General features: G+C 42.7%; 1 protein-coding gene across 5 annotated transcripts in view; it reads right to left on the bottom strand.

The window, feature by feature from the left end:
* Positions 1 to 12,560, bottom strand: part of EPRS1 (glutamyl-prolyl-tRNA synthetase 1) — a 136,733-nt gene that overhangs the window by 64,338 nt on the left and 59,835 nt on the right. For 3 of the 5 annotated variants that reach the window (XM_040351428.1, XM_040351427.1, XM_040351430.1), the window contains exons 7-12: positions 11,060 to 11,186; positions 8,694 to 8,886; positions 5,585 to 5,756; positions 5,161 to 5,394; positions 3,171 to 3,255; positions 859 to 918 (exon numbers count right to left, since the gene is read on the bottom strand). In XM_040351428.1, the coding sequence (XP_040207362.1) occupies positions 859 to 918; positions 3,171 to 3,255; positions 5,161 to 5,394; positions 5,585 to 5,756; positions 8,694 to 8,886; positions 11,060 to 11,186 (871 nt within the window). Of the gene's footprint in view, positions 1 to 608; positions 630 to 858; positions 919 to 3,170; positions 3,256 to 5,160; positions 5,395 to 5,584; positions 5,757 to 8,693; positions 8,887 to 11,059; positions 11,187 to 12,560 lie in introns of all 5 variants that reach the window. The other 2 variants (XM_040351429.1, XM_040351432.1) reach the window with 1 other exon arrangement.

Genomic DNA, 12,560 nt, shown 5'->3' with positions numbered 1-12,560 from the left:
ATATACTGATGACCACTAGAGAAAATTTCGAAATTTGTATCTGAAAATACAATAACCAAAGCATCGATCCCCAGACAAGAATTTTATTGTCCCTTCTCATAAGCATAGCAATTACTCAAAATTTATAATTTTTAAAAACCATACTAAAACTTTATTGTAATTTCCAAATTTTATCTCTCAAGTAACAATTTATTCTCTATAATCTAGCTTTAATACATATTGGTATTCTGTTCTGATAATGTAAGTAGACACTAAAGATAAACTGACATGACAACCCAGCCATACCAAGCAAGCCTGTCTTTGGCTGAAACACAGAAATGCCTGGGGGTGGCTACAGAACAGAACACAAATCACATGTCAGTATGTGGCACTGTGACATAAAGGTCAGTACAAGCAAAGTATAACCTGACCCTCCTTATACAGCAGTGAATGCACCTTGCAAAGCACACAATGTTTTCTAAAGCTACAGCTGCGAGTCAGTTAAGCAGTGATGCAATGCGATTGTGTTATTTGCATCGCAAAATTAAAAAAAGTAAGCAATGTTGGCTATATGCCGAACAAAATGCAACGGGAAAGAAAAAACTAATAGGAGCAATGAGTAGTAATACCTTCTTACAGATAGCTCGCAGCTTGAAAGCAGAGAAATGAAATGCAGAGTTTTCAGATCAATTTCACGCCAAGTTCCCTTCCCACAAGTCAACGTTTGGTTGGGGCAAAATAACATGAACACTAGGGGGGGCTAAGGGACCAACAAGCCTGCAGGACATTCTACAACGCACTGCAGACTACTGGGTCAGTTACATGGGGGGGGCACACTATACATTCCACCCAAAAACATATAGAGGAGTCAATTCTTACCTTCTTATTGAAAGCCCAGATTTTGTCCCATTCCATGTTCACAACGGACCTAGAAGATCCCTAAAATAGAACAGAAGTAAGTAAGATAAAAATTTGGTCCAGATGTTCCTGTGAGCAAGCCTATCATCTCACAGCATAAAGGATTTTCAAATCATCATTCCACAAATTTTAAATTCACTAAGCCAACACATCAGGATACGGATCTTAAAGTGTAACTCCACTTTTGTTGAGGGTAAAAAGGAAAAAAAAAAAAAAAAACACATCCCCCTCTTGATGATCTACGTACATTACAAAGATTTTAAACGATGTTGCAGATATCTACCATTTTGTTATTCTGACGAAATCTCTGTGTGTTTGTCTGTGTCCATGTGGCAAGTGATCCTAATGGGAGTGGTTTCATGAATAATCAGTCAGCTGCTGCACCTACAGGACCTCTAATAAGGAAGATTTAAGGGTCGGCATCCCTTAAGATGCCATTTCCTATTAGGAGTATCTCACCAAATATTACATTTTTGTTGCAGGGGATGCCCGATATTTGATTTGCATCTCAGTGCAGACTTCAGGGAAAAATCAATGAGCCAATCACACAAGCAGGAAATGATGTTTCTGGGTGGTGATCTGTACACATTCTGTGTACAAAACACCTCAAGGTAGCCATATTGCATTGCATTTTACAGAAAATTACAAAGCTGTAGATTGAAAAGGAAAGATAATTTTTAATAACAAACATTCAATTACAATATGACTTCAGCCGCAATTGTATATGTTCGATTTTTTTTTTTTTTTTTTGCCATTTTTTTTCCTTACAAAAGCGAAGTTACCCTTTAGAGTGCTACTATGGGCAAAACCAAAATTATACATATGATGCAGCCTGTCAGTAGCCATACGGGCTTGTTTACAACAGACGCATTTTCAAACTGCAGTTTAAGCACATAGGCAAGAAATATTAATGTATTCCAATGAGCCTAGTTTACACCATTGTCAAGCTTTCATTTAAAATAAAAAGTGTGCTGCATTTTAATTCATATAAATGTACACGAGCGCGTGTGAACGTACCACAAAACACATGTAAATGCGCACATGTAAAACTGCACACTGAATGAGGGGATTGTGGTGTCAATTTTATTTACCTGTTAATAGAAAATACATTTTAAAAAGGGACTTTGGACTTGAATTTTCCCAAAAAAAAAAAAAAGTCTAACCACTTGCTTACTGGGCACTTAAATCCCCCTCCTGCCCAGACCAATTTTCAGTTCCATTGAACTTTCAATGATAATTGCTACATTGTACCCAAATTAAATTCTTATCATATTTTTCACACAGATAGAGCTTTCTTTTGGTGGTATTTAATCAGTGCTGGGGATTTTAATTTTTTGTTAAACAAAAAAAAAAACAAAAAAAAAAAAAGACGGAAAATTTTCTCAGTTATCCGTCTTTTCTTTCGTGGAGAGGGGGCCAGGGCTGACATAAGGTTGATATCTGTTGGTGTTATTCTAGAACTTCTCCATAGTGGAGTTTTCAATGGTGATGCAGAGAAGATACTTGCTTGTGTTGTATTCTCCTGTAGAGTTACTGATTGCAGATAATTGCATTGTATTACAGGTGGTTATGTAATCATTGGATACCGTAATGTTTCCACTTTGTTCACTATGATTTTCTATGCTAGAATGTATCAGGAGATACATTTGTATTTCTCCCATGCTACATGTTTTCACAATGGCTTTTGTACTTCTTTGAAATACAGTATTTATCGCCATATAACACGCACATTTTTCCCCTTAAAATCAGGGGGAAATCCTGGGTGCGTGTTATACGCCGATACCCGCTGTCTGTGAGGGGGAAGAGGAGCGAGCGCCGCCGATATACACATAGCCGAGTGTACTGTGTACTCGGCTAGGCTCAGCTCCGCTCGCAATCACGCCCAGTCCCGCCATTGGACCGGTGTTATGTCCATCACAGGAGCCTGGGCAAGGGGCGGGACTGCGAGAGGAGCCGACTACAGCCGAGTACACAGGACATCCGGTTTTGTCTATCTCGGCTCCGCGGCGGTAATTTTAAACGTTCAAGGTGCATGGACACTGGGCAAGGCTGCAGATGGACACTGGGCAAGGCTGCAGATGGACACTGGGCAAGGCTGCAGATGGACACTGGGCAAGGCTGCAGATGGACACTGGGCAAGGCTTAACTTGGGGTGAGTGTTATACGCCGATAAATACGGTACTTAAATAAAAATCATTGGAAAATAAAATATTACTTTCAGGTAAATGTCATTTGCCATTTCTCCACCAAAAAATTAAGTATTCTGTACCAACCTGGGCAGCAATGAACTGCTTCAACCCATCTACAGTCATGCCCCTTCTTAAAACTCCTCGTACAGTTGGGAATCTGGGATCATCCCTGAAAAAGAAACATTAGTATTTTAAAGCTAAATAAACAGAGGCATACGAGGGAGCAATTTTACCTGTCAGATGATTTGAATTTCTAAAGTCTATGCAGCCTGAGATATACACAGCCCTGCCACACAGCACAACCCTGTCTATTAAAGTAAGGGTACTTCATCTTTCACCACTGCAGTTTACCTTTATTTACATCTCCAACGCACACTGTGACAGGAGATGGACAGTGAAAAAAATAAAATAAAATAGTAGCACACTGATGAGCTCATCTCTACATGACTTAGCATTCTCCTTGCATTGCTCAGTTTGGCTGGTTCAATGGGGACTGGATGAATTTCGATCAGTGTGTGGCCACCCCTTCTTGACAGAAGTCAATCGACTTCTCTTAAATGTTGGAAAATGTTTCACAATCAGCAGCTGCAGCCACTGATCAGCGTATTCTGACAGCAGCGGGACAGGCTGTCATAATACAGTGTCTAGCCAGGGGGAATTCATTGCATCTCGTTTGTAAATCTTATTTTATCCATTCAGCTCGCTGGATGAACAAAAAGGAAAAAAAATAAAAAAAATAACCATCTATGGCCAACTTAAAGCGGTGGTTCCCCCTTAAAAACAACTTTTTTTTATTCCACTGCCCCCCCCACATTCCATCACGATTAAGGCACATATTTTTTTTTTCCTGCTGTACATACCTTACTACAGCATATTCACCCGTGCATCCGGGTTGCGAGTCCCGCGGGAGTGGGCGTTCCTCACATGCTGGTGATTGACGTTTTGCCCAAAAACGAGCTCTCCCCCCGTCGCGTAAGCCGCGTCACGGTTGGCGAAAGAAGCTGAACGGCGAGTCGGCGCTATACTGCGCATGCACATCGCCGTTCGGCTCCTTTCGCCAATCGTGACGTGGCTTACGCGACGGGGGGAGAGCTCGTTTTTGGGCAAAACGTCAATCAACAGCATGTGAGGAACGCCCACTCCCACGGGACTCGCAACCCGGATGCACGGGTTTATATGCTGTACTAAGGTATGTACAGCAGGAAAAAAAATCGTGATGGAATGTGGGGGGGCAGTGGAATAAAAAAAAGTTGTTTTTAAGGGGGAACCACCGCTTTAAGTTATGCTTTTTTGATTTAATATCTGCCTTTAAAATTACATAGAACAAATAGAACTATGCATAAATGTTATAAATATATATCCTAGAGAAGTAGGGATTTACTGCCTAATGCATGCTGCTTCATTTTCCTCATCTATAGACGCACTAGAAGTCTGAATCTAGATGTTTATACCATGTCTGCTTTTATATTTCATGCAGGTAAAAGAAAAAATATGCCAGCCAGCGTGCCTAAGCAGAGATCACCATTTCTGTGCAGTCCCTTAAAAAAAAAAAAAAAATCCTGGTCCCTTAACCACTTCCATACAGGGCACTTATACACCTTCCCGCCCAGACTAATTTTTAGCTTTCAGCACTGTTGCACTTTGAATGACAATTGCGCGGTCATGCTACACTGTACCCAAACTAAATTTGTCAGAGGAGCAGCCGATCGGCTCTCCTCTACTCGCGTCTGACAGACGCAAGTCAGGAAAAGCCGATTACCGGCAGTTTGGCCCGGGCAATTGTCAGTTAAAATGACGCAGTGCCGTATAGCAAAAAATTGCCTAGTCATGAAGGGGGATAAATCTTCTGGAGGTCAGGTGGTTAAATGGTGTCATAATATGCAGCCATTCTAGATAAACAGTGCTTCGCAAATAAGTTTTGATGTATCCTGATTCTGGGTGAATTTCGGATTTCAATTATTGCTACAAAGTACAGCTTAGAAGTTGTTTGTTGAGAAGGTCTTCCTGTCGGAATCGGTAATCACCAAAATGTAGCCAAACATGAACCAGTAACGTACTTGGACTTTATACATACCAGCCATCTACAAGGCCTTCATTGACAAACCAAGTGAGTTTTCTCTTTGACAGCACGGTGTTATTAAGGTTCAGACGACTATATTCCCAGATGTAGGGCTTTCGGATCCCTAAAGCATTGATGATCCAGTAAAACTGTTCATCCCGATCATGATATTCAGTTGTACGCAGAGCATGTGTCACTCCTTCTACACTGTCCACTATGGGGCAGGCGAAGTCGTAGGTGGGATAGATGCTAGAAAGAAAAAGCAAAGTGCATGTCACATGTCAGGCCGAGTAATAATGAGAAAACACACAGTCTAAACTTGTAGACTTCCATTTACTAAAATGGCATTTTATAGCAGAGAAGGAAGAACTAAATTATAGAATTAGAAGTGTATTTTATTATAAAATCAGCCAACCAGCAGTAGTCATGCTGCACTTACTTGTACTTGTTTCCTGTCCGTGGGTGGGGCTGGGTCTTGCAGCGGAACAGGGTGGGGTCTCGCATGCAGCCATTGTTGGAATTCATGTCTATCTTTGCCCGAAGACAGCAGGTTTGTCCCAATGCTGTGCCCTTCTTCATTTCTTCCCACATCTGCCAGTTCTTCTCCACCGCTGGAAAGGGAAAAATAGAATTGTTGAAGAAAAATTGCATACTCCACAGCAAAGCTTAGGGAACGCTGATGTGCTATAAACATGCAAACATGGGGGGGGGTAAGCATCCTTGATGTTCACAGAAGCCAGGAAGTCTCATTGGTCTTCAGATTTGCTGGATTCCACACGAATCAAGACATTAAGAGCTTTGAGATCCAAGATGGGGTTGTGGGTTTGGGAATAGTGAACAGGTTGGACAGAACCAGGGCAATGACACTTTAATCTAGAACACCAGAGAGGGTTCAATGGAGTTCTGCTAATTTGTACAATGACTCAGGAAGGTTCAAGGTGAGAAACCGAGGAGGGGGCAGGAAGCAAAGCTCCAATTTATAGCCATGGGATACCCTCTCCTGCACTAAAGTGCGATGCAAACATCCACAAAGTTTAACAAGGGTCCCCCACACTACAAAGCAGGGGTGCACCTTCATGCCTAGAAAGGCTTTTTGACAGATTTCGAGTGCCAGACCTTGCAGATGGACTGGGAGCCAAGCTAGAGGTGGGGTCCCTAATACAGAAGTGGAGAAAAGAAAGTTACCAGGGGCGGACTGACAACTCATGGGGCCCCCGGGCAATAGAAGATTATGGGGCCCCTCTGGCTTACAGATGGCCACCAGGCCAGGAGGCAGTGCAGAGGCAGGGCAGCTAAAATCTTGGGATATTCACATTAAAAGCATGTCAGTTTCGGACATATCAGGGACAGATCTAAAAAAAAACTGATTTTTACATACTGTCCCTGGTTTTACTGAGCCTGGCAACCCTGATGGGGCCCCCTAGTGGCATGGGGCCCTCGGGCAGTGCCCGAGTGACTCAATGGTCAGTCCACCCCTGAAAGTGACATTTCTGAATAGTCAGAGAGGGAGAGCCTTCCAGTCTGTTCCCTAGGCTTTATCTATGGGTGTTCTGGCCACAAGTAGCATTCCTAATATTTTCAAAAGCCAGTCCAAAGAGACATTGAGGTCAATTCACGAAGAGTAAAATACAGCGTGCTTATTGGAGTTAAAATAACTCATGCAGTATTGAACTCTCCTCTTTGTTTTTAGAGTTACTGTAAATACTGCACAAGTTAATATTTTTTATTCTGCGGTATTTAACATGCGTTTGCATGTTATTCTACCGCAGAAGGGCAGGAACTGAAACTTTAAGTAGTGGTATTCCTACCACTGCTATATGTGACATTTCAGCTCCAGCACCCGTCAACGTCTTAACACAACCATGACATATCAACAGAATGCTAAGCAAAAGTTGAGCCGACTCAACAAATACAAAAAGCATGGGGTCCGAAACCTTGCCCGGTGGTTGAGGGAGTGACCTATTGAAATTTTAAAACCCCCTTGAACAAGAGCCCCCAGATCCTGGCCCCACATATGACAGGATATGGGGTACATAGTAGTCCTAATCATTCACAAAAGAATGGTCAAAGGTAAAAAAAAACACACAGGAACCAAGTTTTTGACAAGTCCCTTATTTAAAAAAAGTAAAAAATAAAAATAAAAAAAAAAAATGGCCCGAACTATATCCAACATGACAGTTACAGCTTTGTTTCCTTCCTGCTGCCACCGCTAAAAAAACTAAGAGGCGGAATCAACCAGTGACATCACTGGGCTATCCTGCCCCCTTGTGAGATCATCAACGATGCATGCTGAGAGCAGTGGTAGTGTTACCTTAAAGTGGTTGTAAACCCTTACAGACCACTTTGACCTACAGGTAAGCCTAGATTAAGACTTACCTGCAGGTCCAAGAAATATCTCCATAACCTACATGGTTAAGGAGATATTCCCAAGAAAGACAGCGCCGATGAGCGTGCCGCTACTAATGGCATCATGCCGTTCTCTCCAGCATAAAAATTTTGAAAGCGATTATTTTTCATCAGATTTTCTGATTGTGTGTACTAGTCATTAGTCTGCACAAACTCGGTTTGTCAGAGGGTCAGGAAAGGCAGCCCAAATATTTCCCATATTATAGTATTTTTTATCTGCAAATAACTTTGCAAAATGGGATAAAAGCAGTTTCCACGTTTGTGGGACACGGACCTCTAAATGAAATGAATATGCCGTCTCCAATAACAGCTGCCAGTGTTGGCTAGAGCAAGGATGGCCATGAATAAGGTTCTGCCTGTAAAGATATTCTAATGACGACAAACCTTAGATATAAAAGCTGGATGTGTTAGTGGGCAGTACATGGAATCGTTATTATTCTCACAGGCGACACTGAAATACTTGTTATGTATGGACTGCGTTTGCTGACACCTACTAGGGCTGGGTGATTTCCCCCAATTAAAAGAGGTCATTACCAAATAAAAATGTGGGTACTTACACAGTTTGCAATAAAAATAAATAAAAACAATTTTTTTTTAAAGATGTATTAACCTCTTCAGCCCCGATCAAGGGGTTAAGTGTGTCCTAGGCAGCTATTCTCACTGTGGGAGGGGGGGGGGGGCTACCAGTGACATGACAGCGATCACTACTCCCGATGACAGGGAGCAGTAGATCTCTGTCCTGTCACTAGGCAGAACAGGGAAATGCCTTGTTTACATAGGCATCTCCCCACTCTGCCTCTCCGTGACACGATCACGGGCCGCATCGAGTTCGCGGGGCGTGCTGGCACGGTCACCGAGAGTGTGGCATTCATAAACCACTTGACGTGACGCACGCCGATATACGTCGGCACAGTGGCAGTGGTGGGAAAATGGGTGTACAGGTACAATGTGTGGCACGACGGGGGCGCACCCATCGTGCCACAAATTAAAGGTTGCCCACCGCTGCCATTTTGCTGACGTATATCGGTGTGCGGAGGTCGGCAAGTGGTTAATAAATGCAGTGCTGCATTAAATTGCTGTCTTTTATATCCGCATGGAGTTCCAATTCAAAGTATTCATATGACCCATAATGCATGGCTTACAGTTACTCCTGTGCTTGGACTCCGTCCTCTGTTCACGTTCTGCTTTCATCTGTTCAGGGGGCGTGTCGTCCACATAAGCCTTCCCCTCATTTATAAGCTTCTCAGCATATTGGATGATCTTCTCGAAGTGGTCCGAGGTGTATGTGAACTGGTCGGGCTTGATCTGCAGCATGGAGACATCTTCCAGGATAACCTAAAACAAAAAAATAATAGCTTCAGCAGTTATATAAAATAAAAATAAAAAATCGAAATCTTTACGTCTGCAGTATCCACTCATTTTCTTTATTAGTTTTGACAAGAGTGTTTCAAGCCAAGATTTAGGACTTGGCTGACCAATTCTCCTTGAAGCAGAATATTACTATGATGACCACACAGAAGGCAGGGGGAAAATAAACCAGCATCTCGCAAGTCCTCCATTTTATTGTTATATAGTTATAGTGCGTTATTCATGGATTCCAACTCCTGTCATCTCCAAGGCTGCATTCACACGATGGGGTGTGCCGTCATTCATTTTTAATCGCACGCCAAAACAAATGTACTTGACATGGCAAAGGTCAAGTGAAGTGCGTTATTTTGGTTTGTACCCGTTTTGGGCCCATTACAAAGAAATGGGCTTGATTATCGCAAGTGAACACACCTAAAAGTGTGAATGGGCCCAGCAGCCAGCCTGTGCCGACTCATCTTATATACTGGCCTGTTGAGTACCCCAATTATGTGTCTCTACCACTGATGTAAAGCCGAAACAACTAACCGATTATTCGACAACTAATCGATTATGAAAATAGTTGTTAATTATTTTCATAAATCGATTAATCGGCCAGCCAATTATTTGGCCTGCATACAGCATTATTGCATATCCATGCATTATTTGTTTACATATCAGGAAATACAGCGCAGCACACATACAGCTCAGTACAACCCCCATACATGTCAGTAAGTGCCTAAGGAACATCTGAATGTGTGAAGAGCAATGCCTCATGGGACATGTAGTCCTGGGCAGGAAGTGAGTGGTTCTAAGAGCAGAATTTTTTTTTACCTTGCTATAGGGGCATAAAAGAATGTTGTTTGAAAATTTCTTAGTTTTAAAGTGGTTGTGAACCCACTCTGACAACTTGCACCTACAGGTAGGCCTACATTAAGGCTTACCTGTAGGTGCAAGAAATATCTCTTTAAACTGCACGGTTAAGGAGATTTTTGCAGAAAACACTGCACCGATGTCTACGGCGCAGGCGCACTGAGCGTCCGGCATTATGATTGGGCTCATGCCAGTCCCACGCACATGCGCGGGATTGTGCTGGTACCGCACGCATGTGCGGGATCATGCTAGTCCCGCGCGCATGCGCGGGGGTGACATTATCTCCGCTCCAGACAATCACAGCGCCGGAGCGGCGATACCCGAAAGACGCGTGGAGGGGACATGGAGGCGGCGGAGAAGGGGAAGGAGAAGCGATTCGGGGACCTCGATCTCAGGCAAATCATTCATAATGAGCTAGTATGCTATGCATACTAACTCATTATGCCTTTCTCTCGCAGGGTTTTTTTTTGTAGGAAAAAAAAAAAACAGATTTACTTCCTCTTTAACATTCAATTTTAAAATGAATGTAGTTTCTGAACAAAAACCGCATACACTGTCTGAAAATTACTTTGACCGAGAAGTTTTCTATTCGGCGCCATCGAGTTTTCACGTCCAAGTGTAGATTTATTAAAATAACAAATAAAAACATGCATGAATGCACTTACGGTGGTAAAATGACAACTGCATTTAACAACAGTCCAGGATCTGCAAGTACTCCCATATTAAATAGTCTTCAGCTGGTAATGTAAGTAGAGTCGATTAAGTGCAGAAGAGTTGGTCAGGGAAGCGGCCGAGCATTGCAGAGTTAAAATAAATCTACACTTAGGCTCTTTTCACACAAGCGGACCGTTCAGATCCGCCTGACAGTTTTTTCGGGGGACCTCCATACATCTCTATGGAGTGACGAATGTCAGCGGTGACATGTCCGCTGACAACCGACCAGACCCGCTCCGTTAAATCCAGACGGATGGAAACCCTATTTTTTCCATCTGGCGGTTCGGATGAAAACGGACTCTAAGGTCTATTTACATCGGATCCCCCATAAAGGAAAGCGGAGATCTGACCGCTGCGTTTCTGCACAGTGTGCAAAGACAAACTTGTCATCTGCCGGCTCCGCGGGGATCAACGGAGCGATCCCCACTGAGCAAGCGGATGTCTAAAAACGGATCCGCCTGTCCGAAAGGGCCCTTAGATGGTGGTACACCTCTCTTCTTCTATTTGGCTTTAACTTTGGTGGTTGGGGGGGGGGGATATTCAAGTATAACTTCGCCAACATGATCATTTACGTTACCTTTTCAAAGTCTTCCTTCTCTTTCTCTGGGTTGGTGTCATCAAACCGCATAATGAGTTTCCCCTTGAAGTTCACCTGATAATGCTGGTTGAGAAGAGCAGCCTTGGCATGTCCAATGTGCAGATACCTGAGAAAACAATGAGAAATTTTATCATAAAACATTCTTACACTTTAAAGTGATATTAAACACTCAGTATTTAAGGACTTTCAGTAGCTGATTTAATCACAGAGGTCAGATCCATGTACCTCGGCGTAAATATAAGCGGGCATCTCAGATACACTACGCCGCTGTAACTTAGTGCGGAGGTTCCTTATCCACAAAGAAATTGCGCTGTAAGTTGCGGCGGCGTAGTGTAAATGTGTCGGCGTAAGGGCGCGGAATTCAAATGACAAAGATGTGGGCGTGTTTTATGTTAATTCAACTTGACCCCACGTAAATGACGTTTTTTTTTTTTTTTTTAACGACGCATGCGCCATCCGTGGGGGTATCCCAGGGCGCATGCTCGAAATCACGTCGCAAATAGTCAATGCTTTCGACGTGAACGTAATTTACGCAAAGCCCTATTCGCGAACGTTTTACGCAGACAACATAAACGGTGGAAAATTTGACGCTGGCCCGACGTCCATACTTAACATTGCGTACGCCTCATAGACCCAGGGGTAGCGTTACGCCGAAAAAAGCAGTTGAATAATTTTTTTGTTATTTTTCTCTTTCCCACAAAAGTGGAGTTACCCTTTAAAAGGGGTTGTAAAGGTACAATTTTTCGGGCGTCGCCCAGCATCCGGTGATCTCCTGTAGAGTTACACTAGATCACTTGGCAGCTACCTAAGTGGGGGAGCGCCTTCAGGTCGGCACATCATCCAGGGGACCAACGGGTCCTCCTCCGTTTGCCATGAGGAAGATTGATTTGGACTGTTCCATACTTATCAACTTGGTAAAATATATTTTACGTTGATTCTTTACCTCAATTTATTTGATAAAAGATATAATATTAATGATTATTTGTAAATTTATTTTCAGTAATAACCAAAACCTCTGAAGAAGACCCTTAGGGTCGGAACGTGTTAGGACTTATTTGTATATGCTTATGTTCAGAGTATCAAGCCTTACAAATATTTGTTGTGTACTGTCAATGTATGGAATTTTAATGCTTTTGTAATAGCGCAACTCACATCTTAATTTTACTTCCCTTTCCCCTTTTTGTACGCGTTATCCTTAATAAAACCTTTTTTTTTTTTTACGCATCCAAATTTTTTACTCAAGCTGCCTAAAAACCCCATTGGGGAAAATCTCTCTAAAAATACAATTTCTTTTCCAAAATAGCTTCCTTTACCTTCAGTCCTCCTTCACTTACCTCATCCTTCCATTTTGCTTTTAAATGTCCTTATTTCTTCTGAGAAATCCTCACTTCCTGTTCCTCTGTCTGTAACTCCACACAGTAATGCAAGGCTTTCTCCCTGGTGTGGAGTGTCACGCTCGCCACCTCCCTTGGACTACAGG

This window comes from Rana temporaria, chromosome 4 (genome assembly GCF_905171775.1).
Source record: "Rana temporaria chromosome 4, aRanTem1.1, whole genome shotgun sequence".
Classification (NCBI taxonomy): Eukaryota; Metazoa; Chordata; class Amphibia; order Anura; family Ranidae; genus Rana; species Rana temporaria.
Note: the sequence above shows the minus strand (reverse complement) of the source record. Positions and strands in the feature narration are given on the sequence as shown.